Source organism: Sus scrofa, chromosome X (assembly GCF_054392235.1).
Source record: "Sus scrofa isolate SSC_HxYL_T2T_F1_AM1 chromosome X, Sscrofa_HxYL_maternal_Yorkshire_Landrace_v2.0, whole genome shotgun sequence".
NCBI classification, from domain to species: Eukaryota; Metazoa; Chordata; class Mammalia; order Artiodactyla; family Suidae; genus Sus; species Sus scrofa.
Genome location: NC_139401.1, coordinates 4,005,749 through 4,023,449, shown reverse-complemented (window position 1 = coordinate 4,023,449; position 17,701 = coordinate 4,005,749). Strand labels below are relative to the sequence as shown.

General features: G+C 50.0%; 1 protein-coding gene across 9 annotated transcripts in view; it reads left to right on the top strand.

The window, feature by feature from the left end:
* The window catches only part of LOC106504268 (protein kinase cAMP-dependent X-linked catalytic subunit), a 96,817-nt gene that overhangs the window by 50,120 nt on the left and 28,996 nt on the right, over nt 1-17,701 (top strand). For all 9 annotated transcript variants that reach the window (XM_021079693.2, XM_021079692.2, XM_085007074.1 and 6 more), the window contains one exon: nt 3,695-3,958. In XM_021079693.2, coding sequence (XP_020935352.1) covers nt 3,695-3,958 — 264 coding nt within the window. The remainder of the gene's footprint in view (nt 1-3,694; nt 3,959-17,701) is intronic.

Below are 17,701 nucleotides of genomic sequence, written 5' to 3'. Positions count from 1 at the left end.
GAATTCTTGACCTTTCTGCGTGCCCCCTCCTTCCAACCAGCTCCTGGGGCCCAGCAGGTGCCGTTTTTCATTCCCTTTTTCCTCTGTATTCACTCTAACCAAGGCTCCTGCCCTTTTCTTTCTTTTCTTCCATTCTTTGAACTGTAGTTGATGTGTAAGGTTGTGTCAGTTTCAGGTGTGCAGCAAAGCAAATCAGGTATAATATACCTTTATTCTCATCCATCCTGGTCTGTCCCAGGAGACCGGATAGAGTTCCCTGTGCTGGACAGCAGGACCGCATGGCTTATCCATTCTCAGTGTCATAGTTTGCATCTACGAACCCCAGACTCCCCGTCCGTCTCATTCCCTCCCCCTCCCCCTTGGCAACCGCAGGTCTGCTCTCCATGTCCACGAGTCTTCTTCTGTTCTGTAGAGAGGTTCATTTGTGCCAGATTTTAGATTAAGCCAGAGAAGAGCATGGCATCACGCCATTTGCAGCCACAGGGATGGACCAAGAGAGTCTCATGCGAAGCGAAGTCAGTCAGACAGAGACAGACGATACCATAGGCTGTCATTTCTACATAAAGGTGTCTTTTCTTAGGTTCATGAGGTGACTTTTGGAAAGCCCCCCGGTCCCCTCAGGATGGGGCTGATGGCCAGGGGAACCAGCCCCTGGAGGGTTGACACTGTCAGCCCAGCCCTGACCTTGGGAAGGGGACAGGGGCCGCAGGTTGAGTTTAGTCCCCAAGGACCCAGGCGGTCATCAGGTCTATGTAATGCAGCCTCTCGCAAAATCCCAAAAAGCTAGGGTCCAGAGCTTCCGGGTTGGTGAACGCGCGGAGAGAGGGGGAGCGTGGCCCCCAGAGTGGGTGTGGGAGCGCCCCCCTTCTTCATAGCTTGCCGTCCGCACCTCTCCCGTCTGGCCCTCCCTGAGCTGTATCCTTTTATAATAAACAGGTGATCTAGTGCATGAATGGCTGCCGAGTTGTGTGAGCCGTGCCAGCCAGTTCATTGAAACACCCGGTGAGGGGGTCGTTACCTTCCACCTGGAGCCCGTCGGTCCCAGGACTTGCCGTGGCGTCTGACGCGGGGGACAGTCCTAAGAGGCCGGCCCTTACCCCGTGGGGTCTGATGCAAACTCCGGGTGGGTGGCGTCAGCGCCGAGGTAGTGCTGTGGCAGGAAACCCAGCTGGTGGCCGAGCGTGGCGGGTCAGGCGTGGGAGGGACCATCCCACCCCCTGCAGTTGAGCGCTGATTACACATGCTCAAGCCTGCCTCTTTCCTCCGTGGGTCAGCCTGCCCGGGGATGGCATTGCAGTCCCGCCGGCAGCCAGGTGACCGAAACAGACTCTGACCCAAGGCTCTCCTGCCCGCATCACCTGGTCTCCACCCGCGCTGTGTTTAGGGACGCACATTCCACGTGCTTGCTTAACCCTGGTTTCTCTCACTCCTCGGTGGTGCCCTAATGTCCCTCGTGGTGAATTATCTGATGCCCCTGAGGGGTGAAGGGACTGGCTTTGCGGGCTTGCGATGCCTTGTTCCTTGGAGCTGAGAACCGATTCCTTGGAGCTGAGAACCAATCCAGGTAGATGCTTGTCCTGGTGCTGGAGTAGGTCTGGGAGCTGTGCGGACAGCGGCTTGACCGGCCAGGGAGCTGTAGCAGAGGGACCCGATCCTGAAAGACGTAAATCGTAACGCATGATGCTTATATGTGCACATGTCTGAACGCGTGTCTGTTTGCCGTCTCCATAGCATTGGTCTCTAGCAGATCTTAACATCAGCCGAGACACAGGTGCTGGCATCTTTCTACCGCTAGCCCGTCTTCGCATGTGTCTGTACACGCATCTCGGCGTCTGTCCATCGGCAGAGGCGTCGTCACCTCACCTAGGGGTGAGTCTTGTCCTAGAGTAATCTGTTTCATAGGTAGCTTTGCTTTCCTAATACGTATAGATGTATCTTTTTAAAAAAATGTATTTTGCATATATTATTTATCTATTTATGTATTGCTTTTTAGGGCCGCACCTGCGATATATGGACGGTCCAAGCCTAGGGGTCGAATGGGAGCTACAGCTGCTGACCTGCACCACAGCCACAGTAACGTGGGGTCCAAGCTGCATCTGTGACCTACACCCCCACTCACGGCAATGCTGGATCCTTAACCCACTGAGCGATGCCAGGGATTGAACCCGCAACCCCATGGTTTCTAGTCGGATTCGTTTCCACTGAGCCACAATAGGAAGTCCTGCATATGCTTTTAAGTTATAGTGGATTTCCAAAGGGACCCAGTCATACGTTTACGTACATTCCCTGTCTTATATTATCTTCTATCATGGTCTATCCCAGTAGACCTATAGAGGTGCCGTAACCTGCAGCTGTATCCAGAGCATGGGTGTCCACCAAACCTTAGCATCGGTCTGTGCACCCATGCTGGCATCTGTCCATCTTTTTGAGTATCCCAGCATCTACTCAGGGCTGTATCTTTTTAAAAGAATGATACTCTGTTTCTCTCTTCTAATCCCGGTAGGCGTATCTTAAGCTGTCCACGAAATTTTAACATCGGTCCATACCCAGATGCTGGCATCTGTCCATCTACGTGAGCATCTAAACATCTCTCTGGGGGTGTATCTTCTTTAACCATAATATTCTGTTTATAGGTTTATTTTTCCTCTCCTAATACCTATAGATGTATCTTTTTTAAATTTTTTTTATTTTTATTTTTTGTCTTTTTGCCTTTCCTTGAGGCGCTCCCACCGCATACAGAGGTGCCCAGGCGAGGGGTTGTATTGGAGCTGTAGCCACCGGCCTATGCCAGAGCCACAGCAATGCGGGATCCGAGCCGCCTCTGTGACCCACACCACAGCTCAAGGCAACACCGGATCCTTAACCCACTGAGCAAGGGCAGGGATCGAACCCGCAACCTCATGGTTCCTAGTCGGATTCGTTAACCACTGAGCCACGACAGGAACTCCAAGATGTATCATTTTTTTAAAAAAACCCCTCTACATGTATTTTTAAAGTACAGTTGATGGACCACATTGTGCCCGTTTCTGCAGCATAGCGAAGCGTCTCAGCCATACATATATACACATTCCCTGCTCTATCATCTTCCATCCTCTTCTATCCCACTATGTGCATAGCTGCATCTGCACAGGCATCTGCGCCGTACCATTGACCTCTGGCAAATCTTAACATCAGTCCGGAGCTAGATCTTGGCACCTGTCCGTCTCTGTGAGTATCTTCCCATCTTCCTAGGGCTGTAACTTGTTTTAAAATAATAGTGTGTTTAAAGGTTGTTTTTCTCCTCATACCTGTAGATGTATCTTAACACACACCTGTCCCAATTCATTCCTGCCTGCGAAATCCTAACATCCGTCCATGCATAGATGCTGGCGTCTGTCCATCTATACGAGCATGTGAACCTCCAGCAAGGGGTGTATCTTTTTTTAAAGTAAGAATCTGCTTATAGGTTGAGTTTTCTAAGAGCTATAGATATGTCTGTCTTAACGTGCACCTGTCCCATGCCCTTCGTGCTTGCGAAACCTTCGCATCGGTCCACACCCAGTTCTCAGCCTCTGTCCGTGCATATACCCCAGTGTCCACCTGTAGACACATCCTAACCTGTCTGAACAGGTAACCCCGCCTCCATCTCCAGCACACGGATCTGTGCAGGTGTCTCACCACCCCTGAACACGTCGGGGTCCGTGTCTGCCCGCAGGTTCTGGACGGGCCACGACGACCGCTTCCTGTACATGCTGATGGAGTTCGTGCCGGGCGGCGAGCTCTTCAGCTACCTGCGCAACCGGGGCCGCTTCTCCGCCACCACCGGGCTCTTCTACTCGGCGGAGATCGTGTGTGCCATCGAGTACCTGCACTCCAAAGAGATTGTCTACAGGGACCTCAAGCCGGAGAACATCCTGCTGGATAGGGACGGGCACATCAAGCTCACCGACTTCGGGTTCGCCAAGAAGCTGGTGGACAAGTAAGTGACCGTCCCCAGCCCCGTTTTCCCCTCCCGCCCCTGCCCTGCCTCTGGCCGCCACCACTCTGTCCTATTCTGGGCGTTCTGTTGGTGCCAGAGTCTGTGTAGACGTGATAGCATCGTGTCTTTCACCCTCTGACGTCTCGGAGTATGAGCATCTCTGGGTCCATGCTCGTGGCTGCAGGTGGCGTGATTTCTTCTTTATGGCTGCGTCCTATTCCCTCATGGATCGGTAGCACCGTTGTTTTTTTTTTTTTTTTTTCCTTTTTGCCGCTGCATCTGTGATAGAGGGACGTTCCCAGGCTAAGGGTTGAATTGGAGCTGCAGCTGCCGGTCTACACCACAGCCACAGCCACGCCAGATCTGCGCCACATCTGGGACCTACAGCACAACTCATGGCAGTGCCAGATCCTTAACCCACTGAGTACAACCAGAGATCGAACCTGTATCCTCACAGACTCTACGTTGGGTTCTTAACCTGTGGAGCCACACCGGGAACTCCTGTACCATGTCTTCTTGGTCCATTGCTCTGGTGAGGGATGCTTAGGTTGCTTCCATGTTTCAGCTATTGCGAATAGGGCTACTGTGAACATTGGGGTGCACGTATTTTCTGGAATGGTCTTTTTTTTTTTGTCTTTTTGCTATTTCTTGGGCCGCTCCCACAGCATATGGAGGTTCCCAGGCTAGGGGTCCAATAGGAGCTGTAGCCGCTGGTCTACCCCGCAGCCACAGCAACTCGGGATCCAAGCCACATCTGCAACCTACACCACAGCTCATGGCAACGCCGGATCGTTAACCCACTGAGCGAGGCCAGGGACTGAACCCGCAACCTCATGGTTCCTAGTTGGATACGTTAACCACTGCGCCACGACGGGCACTCCAGTCTTTTTTTTTTTTTTTTTTAACGTGGGAGGAAGTATGCCTAGGAGTGGGATTCCAGCATCATAGGATAGTTCTATTTTTAGTTTTTTTTTTTTTTTTCTCCTGTTTTCCTTTTTTTCACAGCTGCATCTGTGGTCGAGGATGCAGCTCGGCTCTGGTGTTGCCGTGGCTGTGGTGTGAGCCTGCAGCTGCAGCTCCGATTTGACCCCCATCCTGGACCTTCCTTTTGCCACAGGTGCAGCCATAAAAGGGAAAAAAAAAATCTTACATCGCTTATTATAAAATACTTCTTGGATTTTTCTCCCTGAGAAGCCTGAATGCTGTGTTTAACTGAGAAACAGCGTTTATAGCAAATGTCTATCCTTATATGATACAAAGCTTAGAAACGGACAGTATTCAGCATAAGTGAGGCTGATATATTTCAAAGCTGTATGTGTTGAATTTTTACGAGTGTTTTAGTCTCTAAAGAGCATACTCTTTCCTTTAGGATCGTTGCTGCCTTTAATATATAGGATAAAAGAATAATTGGTGACATTTTAAATCCTGTGCCCTTAAGCCAGGAGGACCTGTTACTTGAAGCGCTCGAGGCTTCTTCCGAGTCTAAAAGTCTGGTGAGAATGCAGTTCTAGATTTATTTTATTTTATTTATGGTCACATCTGCAGCATATGCAAGGACCTGGGCCAGGGATTGAATCGGAGCTGCAACTGCCATGTATGCCACAGCACTGGCAATGCAGGATCCTTCATTTTATTTATTTATTTATTATTATTATTTTTATGTTTATTTTTTTAATTTTATTTTTTTATTACTCAATGAATTTATCACACCTGTAGTTGTACAATGATCATCACAATCCAATTTTATAGGATTTCCATCCCACAACCCAAGCAACATCCCCTCACCCTCCCCAAACTGTCTCCTCCGGAGACCGTAAGTTTTTCAAAGTCTGTGAGTCAGCATCTGTTCTGCAAAGAAGTTGTCTGTCCTTTGTTCAGATTCCACATGTCAGTGAAAGCATTTGATGTTGGTGTCTCATTGTCTGGCTGACTTCACTTAGCATGATAGTTTCTAGGTCCATCCATGTTGCTAAAAATGCTGGTATTTCGTTCTTTTTAATGGCTGAGTAATATTCCATTGTCTATATGGAGCATGTCTTCTTGACATTTAGGTTGTTTCCATGTCTTGGCTGTTGCAAATAGTGCAATGCAGGATCCTTTCATGCACTGCACCAGGCTGGGGATTGAACCCACATGTCACAGCAATCTAAGGTGCTGTGCTCGGATTCTTAACCCACGGTGCCACAGTGGGAGCTCCTCAATTCTAGATTTTAAAAAAATTTATGTAAGGATTTTAATTTTTTCCATTGTAGCTGGTTTACAGTGTTCTGTCAGTTTTCTGCTGCACAGCAAAGGGACCCTATCACACACACGTATGTACATTCTTTTTCTCACGTTATCCTCCGTCAGGCTCCATCACAGGGTGACTCGGTAGAGTTCCCTCAAATCTACCTTTTTATTCCAAAGAAACGAGTCACATCAAAGTGATTAAAGGCAGGAGATAAAACTGCCTTATTTTCCACGTGGGCAGTTTCTCTTCCTTCACATCAGACGTTCGTTTTCTAGGTTTTTGGTTTGTGGGGTTTTTTTTTTTTTTTGTGTGTGTGTGTGGCAGGGGGTTTGTTTTGCTGTGGTTTTGTTGTTGTTGTTTTGAACCCCTGATAAAATGGAAGCTTTTTCCCCCAGCATCCCCCACGGGCCACCCAACCAGGTGGTACACCTAGGCATTAAACAGAGACAGCGAAACAGAGCAGGAGACACAGGGGCCTCTTGTTTTTCTTTTTTTCGTGTTTGCTGGACGCGTCGTTCATTTATCACGTGTTCGTTGCTGCCTGAAGTAGCATCTTGTCGTTTTTCCGTCCCACGTATGAGACTTTGCATCCGCGAATCCCAAACTCTTGCACCATCCCCTCAAGCTCTCATGCATTTAAAAAAAAAATACTGTATCAAAGGAGAAGAAACATAACAATGTCGTGTTAGTTTCTGCTGCACAGCAGGGATGCAGGGATCCATATGGATACATGCGCTTTCGTCTCCGCCCGCCTCTGCATCTCTCCTCGGATGCGGCGTGTATCTCTCTGGGCCGGACAGTGGGACCGTCTTATTTATCCGTCCTATACATGACCGTTTGTATCTGCTCACCCCAGGCTCCTCTGCCTCCCCTCTTCATGCGTGTTTTTTTTTTTTTTTAATTATTTTATTGACGGATGGTTGATTTACCATGTAGTAGTTTCTGCTGCACAGCTGAGTGATTCAGTCACACAGACGCACATATGTACATAATATATGTGTGTGTATAAATATATACATTGTAGCATCTTGTTGCTGATTCATTCATTCACTAGTTTGCATCTACTCACCCCAAACTCCCCGTCCCTCCCCTCTCCCCTCCCCCTTGGCAACCCCACGTCTTTTCTCCTGGCTCGTGTGGACTCTCCCTTTTCTGATGTCATCACAGCTTCTGAGGATAACTCGCAGCCCTACCGTCTTCTGTTTCCAGGGACAAAGATGTGTGTTTTGTTCCTCTGGACAGTTTTTGCCAGCGACCTTTTGCACGTTGCTGCCCCTCTCGAGTGGTGCGGTCCAGCACACACCCAAGGCAGACCCCACGAAGTATTGCACATTACCAAGTGGCCGTGCTCGCAGCAGAAAAACAGGGGTAGCTTATGTGTTGAAGAGAGTGGATTTAATTCATTATATCCCACAGAGGGTCATTGCCGCGTATACTCAGCATCGGCCTTGAGACGGCACATGCCTTTTTGCTGCTGAAGTTTGGATATTCCAGGCGCCTTGCATTTTTAGGACACGTCTCAAATCAGGGCACGGAGTGTTTATCAGCAACCCTTGGTCTGTACTTAGGGTCCTTAATCCTTAGAGCTGGGCAAAAATTCGCTTCGTGTGCCGAGATCTCCAGAAATAGTTTTTTTCTGGCACAGCATCGAGTATAGGTTCCAGCACGGCATCCGGTACAGGTTGTTAGATTTAAATTCACATCCATTAAAATTGATCTAATTCATTGCAGGTAGATCAGCTTCAGCTCCTCTGTGCCTTTAAACTACTCAGATGCTCCATGTAGCTAGTGGTTCCCATATGGGACGTCGAAAACTCACCCGTGGTGTCCTGTTCCATGATGAGACGGGGCTGGGTCAGGTGATAGCTGTATCCTCTGCTGTAGAAACACCTGTGTTGCTGGAAATGATTTGGAGACAGTTTTACATTCAATGACTCCTCTCTGTTGGTTTTTAGAAAGGGACCGTGCTAGGATCAGGTTTATGATGCAGTTAAATTCACCTCATTTTTCCCTATAAATTTTCACCCATTGCACGGCTCAGAATAAAACTCCTAGAGGAGAGAAAACTACATAATTTTAAAGATTGGTTTTATAACGTTGGTGCTGCCCCCTATTGGCAGCACGTGGTATATGGTCCGCCTGGTTTTTTTGTGTGTTTTTTCTGTTTTGGGTTGTTTTCATGGCGGCACCTTTGGCATATGGAAGTTCCCAGGCCAAGCAAAGGTTGATTCGGAGCTGCAGCTGCAAGCCTATGGCACAACCACATTCATAGCAACATCGGATCCAAGGCACATCTGCGACCTATGCTGTAGCTTGTGGCCACACCTGATTTGTAACCTCCTGAGCAAGGCCAGGGATGGAACTCGCATCCTCATGGACACTATGTAGGGATCTTAACCCACTGAGCCACAACAGGATTCTTTTTTTTTTTTTTGTCTTTTTTGGGCTATACCTGTGGCATATGGAGGTTCCTAGGCTAGGGGTCAAATTGGAGCTGTAGCTGCCCGCCTACACCACAGCCACAGCAACATGGGATCTGACCTGCATCCGTGACCTACACCACAGCTCACGGCAATCCCGGATCCTTAACCCGCCGAGCAAGGCCAGGGATCGAACCTCCGTCCTCATGGATGCTCGTCAGATTGATTTCCGCTGAGCCACGATGGGAGCTCGGGGACTGATTTTGTTTGTTTGTTTGGAAGTTGTTTCTTTATCAACACCACCTCCATCATCTCAGCAGCAGCACCACCACCACCACCGGCAGCATCACCATTGCTGGGGATGGACTTTGTGTTCCTTCAAACGTCCCGTGTTGAAGCTCTAACCCCCACTGGGGCTGTATGTGCAGAGGGTGTTGTTTGGAGGTAACTAAGGTGACATGAGGTCGTGAGAGCAGAGTCCTAACCCCATAGGACTGGGGACCTTCTAAGACATTTATTTCTCAGAGTTCTGGAAGTCCACGGTCTGCGTGTTGGCGGATTGGGCTCCTGCGGAGGCTTTCTTCCTGGCTCGCAGGTGCTCTCCCGCTCGCTGTGGCCTTCCTTACGGGGTAGAGAAGGCTCTTCCTCTTCTTCCTTCCTCCGTTCTTTTTTTCTTTCTTCTCTCTTTCTCTTTTTTTTTTCCTTTCTTTATCTCTTTTCCTTCCTTCTTTCCTCCCTTCCTCTCTCTTTTTCCCTTTCTTTCTCTGTCTTTCTTTTCTCTTGATCTCTTTTCCTTCCTCCCTCCCTCCCTCCCTTGGCGTGTGGAAGTTCCCAGCCCAGGGTTTGAACCTGTGCCTCAGCAGTGAACTGAGCTGCTGCCGTGCCAGTGCCGGATCCTTAACCCCTCACGCCGTGACAGAACCCCTCTTCCTCTTCTTAAACAAGGACATGCGTCATCGGACCTGTCCCCGCCGTAACTTGATTGCGTCTACAAGACCCTGTTGCCAAATAAGATGACATTCATTCACAGGTACCAGGATTTGGGACGCGGGGGGGACCACAGCCCAGGACGGGTGCCGTTGAAGGCGGCGGGCCGTAGGAGCACGTGAGCAGCGTGACCTCGCTTTGACAGAGAGCCCTGTCTTTCCTCGGAGGACGGCCTCCAAACCCCGGGTATCGTAGGTATGGAAACCGCGAGAAATCGGAGAAGAGCGAGTGTCACCTTGCCCTTCGCTCCAGGAGCCAACCGAGCAAAAAAAGAGATAGACCAGGGGCATGGAAAATTCACAGCCCAGACCTGCAGTCTCCCAGCAGCATCCGGGGCTGTCTGCTGTGTCTTAACGTCTTTATTGCAGTCGGAAGCTCTTTCTGGCTATCTGTGCCTGTGTGTCCAGGAAGCATGGGAGCTTTTCCCAGGAAGCTTTTCCTGGAACGAGGGAGCAGGTCCCCGAGTTTCCGTAGAAACTGGCAAGTCATCCAGCCTTCGAGCTGTGCCCCTGACCCTGGCAAGAGGCTCACCTTTCTAGCTGTAAGTGGAGACACTGTGCCCGAGGCAGGTACAGTTACCTGCCACCACCTCCACCTGGTGTTGGCATCCCCAAAGAGCCAGGCTTCCAGCTGGGGTCAGGCCACCTTGGATGCGCCACCCATCTCGGAATGCAGTATGAAGGGGCCAATAACTCGATTGTTCGACTGAATTAAAGACGTTTGTGAGTCTAGGCAGCTGGGGTTGACTTTGGGTTGATTCAGTTGGAGGGATGCTTCTGGGGTGGGGTGCGTGGAAGCTCAGGTCCTAGACGCAACTTTGGGGGACGAGAAACTCTTCATGGGTGCCTCCGGGCACCCAGATCAGATCCGCCTTGCCCAGCCCAGCAGGTAGAGCGCGCCCCTTCTGCTCTTCTCCACGTGGCGGGTCCCCCGTCCTGCGTCTCCTTCCGTTTCTGGCATTCCTGCTTTCCTCTGAATCGTACTTCCTGGCTGGCTTCCAGGCTGCACCATCTCCCCCTGAGCCGAGGGCCTGTAACCCCGTTCCTTCCATAGGATTTGAAATCTGAATGGGACTTGGTGTCACAAGGGGCTGTGGGGAAAGAGGGGAGAGTGTTGTGTGACCACAGGGAGCTGGGGGGCGGGGGGGTGTCCTGGGGGAGGGAAGCAAAGAGAGACTCAAGTGCACCTTCGGGTGGGTTCCCAGAAGGAGCCAAAGTCCCCCCGCCGACCCCCAGACCTTGGGGGGCAGGGACGGCACGGCTGGATGCTGCTTTTGTAACAGCATCAGCGTGGGCTTGGTGACGGGCACCGAGACACAGAGCAGACAGGCACACCTGTGAGCCGACGCTCTTGTTCTCTTTACATTAAACCTGCAAGATAGGGTCTCTTGGGAGCTCCCTGGTGGCTTCGTGGCTTAAGGATCCGGCATTGTCACTGCAGCAGCTTGGGTCACTGCTGTGGCTCGGGTTCCATCTCTGGCCTGGGGACATCTGCATCCCTGGGCCTGGCTGACAAAGAAAAAGCTCAGACACAGGTGTGTCTCCAGTTACTGGTTCCAGATTCCTTCCAAACCCACCCTTTGTCCAGCTTCTGCCAAGGTCCTGATCCCCTTACCTTGATTTTGGGGATCAGACACTTCTTCCTGGGCCTCCCATCCATGGGGACACCCTGCTTCCTTAGCCTCTTCTGTCGCTGCACTTTTTTGTTCTCTTTAGGGCTGCACCTGCAGCACAGGGAAGTTCCGGGGTATACCACAGCCGCGGCAACTTCGGATCTGAGATGCACTTGCAGCCCGCGCCACAGCTTGTGGCAGCCTCGGATCCTGAACCCGCTGAGATCCCGCCCAGCCTTGGCGGGCGAAGGGTTTAGAGAGATGCATGCGGACACCTACGAGGACCGCATTCTTGACATTGATCATGAGCTTTTCATCGTCACACAGCTCAAGGCAGGATCCAGGGTTCGAACCCACACCCTCACGCACCCTGTGAGGGTCCTTCACCCACAGAGCCACCACGGGAACTCCTGTCTCTGCCCGTGCAGACGTTTGAAGTGTGGCCAACATAGACCGTTCTTCACCAAGTTCAAGGCTAAGATTCAGCGGGTTTACCGCTATCCCTAACATGTGGTGTGACCGTCCCCGCCATCCTTCTCCAGAACATTCCTCATCTTGCACAGCGGAACCTGTCCCCATTAAAATGTGCTGACTCCCCACTGCCCCAGCCCTCAGCCCCAGCAGCTACTCTTCTGTCTGAATCTGACTCTCTAAGGACCGCATGGAAGGAGAAGCCTGCAGGATGTTCCTTTGGCGACTGTGTCTTCAGGGTCCGATGCAGCCCCGATCCGAGTTCCTTTCTTTGGTGGACTGGAGATGATTCCGCTGTGTGGATGTGTTACGTTTTGTGTATCTCCTCATTCACGGGGGCACTTGTGTTGCTTCCGCCTTTTGGCTGTGGTGAGGAGTCCTGCTTTGAATGCGGGGGTTTAACCATCTCTTCCAGACCCTGCTTTCATTTCTTTGGGATAAACGCGCCGGACCAGGGTGGCTGCATCCTATGCCAGTTGTCTGTTTCCTTTTCTGAGCAACCGCCATGCGGTGCTCCATCGTGGCGGCACCAGTTGACATGCCTGCCAGCCGCGCAGGAGGGTTCCCTTTTCTCCACACCCCCTCCAGCGTGTGTCATTTGCAGACTTACTATTCATAATGGCCACTCTGACAGGTGTGAGGTGCTCCTGCGTTGTGGTTTCGATTTGCATTTCTCTAATAATCTGCCACATTGAGTATCTTTTCATGCACCTGCTGGTCATCCGTATGTCTTCTTTGGACAAATGTCTATTTATGCCTTCAGGCTTTTTTTCTTTTTTGGTCTTTTGTCTTTTGAGGGCCGCACCCGTGGCATATGGAGGTTCCCAGGCTAGGGGTCAAATCGGAGCTACAGCTGCTGGCCTGCACCACAGCCACAGCAACGCAGGATCCGAGCCGCGTCTGCAGCCTACACCACAGCTCACGGCAACGCCGGATCCTCAACCCACGGAGCAAGGCCAGGGATCGAATCCACAACCTCGTGGTTCCTAGTCGGATTCGTTAACCACTGAGCTTTGACGGGAACTCCCGCTCCCCCATTTTTTGATTGACTTCTTTTTTTCCCTTGATAGTGAACTGCATGAGCGGTTTGTATATTTTGGATTATTCATCTCTTGTCGGTTGCATCATTTGCAAATGTTTTCTCCCCCTCGGTGGGCTGGCTTTTTGCTTTGTTGATGGTTTCCTTTGCCTGCAACTCTTTTAGGGTTCCTGTGGTCATGCCTTGGTGTACGTTTGCTTTTATTTTCGTTGCTCTCGGGGGTGACTCCCAAAAGCTCTCCCCATCCTGTCAACACGGGTCTCTGTTGTTTTCATCATTGCCCTCCTCCGTGGGGGACATGCTCGCCTCTGCACTTTTGCCTCTTTTTCTTCCTGCTGCTCGGGGGACCGTCCCAAGGAGGATGTGAAGGTCTTTGTCACGGGAGACTCAGCGCATCCTTTTTCTGAGCTGTCGCTTCCCGCCTTGATGACAGGCTGTCGTCTCTCCAAGCCTTGGCCAGGTGTTTAAAGAGCTGAGCATGGTCTTGACGTCAGAGGCTGCGTTTGCAAATGCCTTGGCTCCCTGCTCATCAGGTGGCTTTTCATCCCTCACTAGCACAAGTGGGGATCCACATTCTGCAGCAAGACACCCTCACGTGCTCTAGGCGCGGAGGTGAACTGTGTAAGCGGTGAGAGCTGTGGCCAACAGGGGGGTGGCTGTTCAATTCCTGGGGCTGCCGTGACAAAGTGCCACAAGGTAAGGGGCTGAACACCACAGAAGGTTATAGCACCCTGGTTCTAAAGGCCATGGGAGGACTCACATATACGCAGAATCTAAGATAGGATGCACGTGGAGCGTTCCCGTCGTAGATCAGCAGTAATGGACCTGATGGCATCCATGAGGTTGCAGGTTCGATCCCTGGCCTCGCTCTGTGGGTTACGCATGCTGCGTTGCCGTGAGCTATGGTGTGGGTCGCAGATGTGGCTCGGATCCCACATTCCCATGGGATGTGGTCTAGGCCAGCAGCTGCAGCTCGGATTCGAGCCCTAGCCTGGACCCTTCCATATGCCATGGCTGCAACCCCCCCTCCCCAAATAAGGACACACATGAACATATTGACAAGACAGAAACAGACCCACAGACATAGAAAACAAACTTACTGTTACCAAAGGGGACCCCAAGAGGGGAGATGGATAAATTAGGAGTTTGAGCAGGTGCACACTACAGTGAAGAAGATAAACAGCAAGGACCTACTGTACAGCACAGGGAGCTCGATTCAATATCTTGTAATAACCGGTGTAGGAAATGAAGGTTTTAGCAGAGCCATGGTCTCTCGAAAGGCTCTAGAAAACCGTGTGTTCTGTGCCTCTCTTCTAGCTTCTGGTAGCCTCACATGTTTTCTGGCTTGTAGGCACAGAAGATAGGAGCTAGAATATTATTCAGCCATAGAAAGAAGGAAATCTGGCCATTTGGGACAACATGATATAGATCTGGAGGGTTTTATACTGAATGAAATAAGTCAGACAGAAGGACACAGCCCGTAGGATCTTGCTTGTATGTGGAGTCTAAAAAAGCTTCCTTGGGAGTTCCCGTTATGGCTCAGCAGGTTAAGGACGCTGTGGGGATGCAGGTTTGATCCCTGGCCTTGCTCAGTAGGTTAAGGAACCGGCGTGGCCCCAAGCTGCAGTGTAGGTTGCGGGCATGGCTCAGGTCTGGTGCGACTGTGGCTGTGGCATAGACCTGCAACTGTAGCTCTGATACAACCCTTAGCCTGGAATTTCTGTATGTCACAGGTGTGGCCTTAAAAAGAATAAGAAATAGAATGAAAAATGAAAAAGCTCAATTTGAGATCCTGCTCTTGGGTATGTATCTGGCAAAGGTGAAAACTCTTAATTAAAAAGATACACGCACCCCAATGTTCACTGCAGCACTGTTCACAGTAGCCGAGACATGGAAGCCGCCTAAATGTCCATTAGCAGAGGAAGGGATAAAGAGGATGTGGTCCATAGACACAGTGGAATATTACTCAGCCATGAAAAAGAACGAAAGCATGCCATTCGCAGCAACACGGATGGACCGAGAGATTCTCATACTAAGTGAAGGAAGCTGGACAGAGAAAGACAAATACTACATTGTATCGCTTAGATGTGGAATCTCAAATATGACACAAATGAATTTATGAAAGAGAAACAGACTCATAGACATGGAAAACAAACTTAGGGTTACCAAAGGAGAAAGGAGAGGAGGGAGAAGGGAGGAGTTTGGCGTTAACAGATTCCCACTGCTCTGTAGAAACGAGATAAACAAGGACCGACTCCATAGCACAGGGAACCATATTCAGTGTCTTGTGATAACGCGTAATGGAAAATAATTCGAAAACCTGAAACTCACACAACTTTGTCAATCTAAACAAACAAACAAAGAAATAAAAGTAAAAGCAGACGTCCCTGAGCTGGAGAGCAGCAAGTGGCTGCCAGGGGTGTGGGAGGAGGCAGGGGCCAGCGGTGCAGGTACCAGTGAAATGATGTAATGTCTCTGATAGTGACAGACACGTGAACAGAAACCAGATGAAACAGGCAGAGGCCCTTGATGGCCTTGGGCTTTGATCCTAGATGAGACGATAGGATAGAAAGAGCCAGGTGAATTGCACACCTTGCTTGCTCTGGAACAGCCCCGCAAACAAGGAAACAAACAGTCCCACTTACAGGAGAATTGCTCTTGTAGGAAAAGAGAGTCACCTCTCCTGACAAAGGTGTTATCTAAAAAATGTGTTTTCCTAAAAAAGGAGTTTTGCTAAAGGATTGTGGCCCTTACAGCAACAGTGTCAGGGAGTGATTCTCCTCTGCTTTGGACACGGGGGTTGAAAATTTTAATTTTCCTTCTTTCTTGCTGACGGGCTGCAGCATCCAGGGACTCAAAAGGGTGCCGTCCTGAAGCAGAATCTGTTCAGAGCTGCGTTAATGCAGTGGGATTTTTCGGGGACCAGGTTAAACCATCATCCTTGGGGTGTGGCACAGAAACAACGTAGCTTTTCCGACATTGTGTGAAGACGCCTCTGACATAAAGCTCACCATTTTAAAGTGAAGAATTCACTGGCATTGACTTTGGCACATTCTCTGTGCTGTGCAACCCTCATCTCTGTTTAGTTCTAGAAGTTGTCACCCCCCCCCCCAAAGAAACCCCAAACCCATTATCCTGTTTCCCCTCCCCCAGCCCGTGCCAACCGCAAATGCACTTCCTGTCTCTCTGGACTGCCCTATTCTGGATGTTTCCTGTCTGTGGAATCACACACTGTGTGTCCTCATGGGCCTGGCTTCTCTCACTGAGCATTGTGTGTTCAAGGTCCACCTGTGTGGCGGCCTGCCTCAGAGCTTCACTCCTTTTCATGGCTGCATGATATTCCACCATGTGGGTGGATCACATGCTGTGTATTCATCCACCCATCCATCCATCTATTTATCCATCTACCATCCACCCATCCATCCATTGTCCACCTATACATTGTCCCCCCCACCCACCCACCCATCATCCATCATCTACCCATCCATCCATCCATTTTCTCTTCACCCATCATTCATCCACCCACCCGTCCATCTGTCATCCACCCATCCATTATCTATATCCTTCCATCCATCCATCATCCATCTGTCCACCTGCCAATCCATCCATCATCCATCCACCTGCCCATCCATCCATCATCCATCCTTCATCCATCCATCCATCCATTTTCTCTTCACCCATCATCCATCCACCCACCCGTCCATCTGTCATCCACCCATCCATTATCTATCTATCCTTCCATCCATCCATCATCCATCTGTCCACCTGCCAATCCATCCATCATCCACCCATCCATCATCCATCCATCCATCTATCCATCTACCATCCACCCATCCATCCATTGTCCACCTGTACATTGTCCACCTACCCACCCATCCATCATCCATCCACCCATCCATCATCTACGCATCCATCCATCCACCCACCCATCCATCTTCTATTCATCCATCATCCATCCATCCACCTACCCATCCATTATCCATCCATCCATCATCCATCCGTCCACCTGCCCATCCATCCTTCATCCATCCATCCGTGACACTCGGGGTGTTTCCCCCTTTGCTGCTCTTGTGAATAATGCTGCAGTGATGACTCTAGTGACCTCTGTGGATGGACCCCAGTCCGTTTATCCATCTTCCACTGGTGGCTCTTTATCTTTTTTGTTTCTTTGTTTTTTTAAGTGAGGGAAGAGTGCCGTATGACATTGTATTGGTTTCAGGTGTACACTGTCATGATTCAGTATGTGTATATGTTACAAAGCGATCTTTCCGGGAAATCTAATTAACATGCATCACAGGTACACATTTTTTCCCTCCTCTTGATGAGAACTTTTAAGGTCCACTTCCTTACCACCTTTCCACTATGCAGTGGTATATGCTGAGCCAGAGTCCCCATGCTGGGCATGGCATCCCCAGGACTTACCTTCTACCTGGAAGTTTGTTTGTACCTTTTTCACCTTTTCACAGGTGAATTGTTGTGAGCAAAATCCTCCAGACTGACATATACCAACGAGGAGAAAATTAAGAAAAGCGGTGTGTTATTTCCCACAGGGCATAGACATTTAGTTATTTTAGCAGAAACATTAGAAATCTCAAGGTTTTGAAGTTCCTGTTATGACTCGGTGGTTAGCAAACCCAACTAGGATCCATGAGGATGCGGGTTTGATCCCTGGCCTCGCTCAGTGGGTTATGGATTCGGCATTGCCGTGAGCTGTGGTGTAGGTCGCAGACGCAGCTCGGATCCCATGTTGCTGTGGCTGTGGTGTAGGCTGGCAGCTACAGCTCCGATTGGATGCCTAGTCTGGGAACCTCCATGTGCCGTGGGTGTGGCTTCAAAAAGACACACACACACACAAATCTCAAGTTGATACATTAAAACTTTAGGGTATAAAAAAAATTAAAAAATTTAATACTTTAGGCTTTTTTTAAGTACAAAGAGGAGACAGTGAATGTTTCTCTCTTGTTTGTTGTGAAAAACACATATC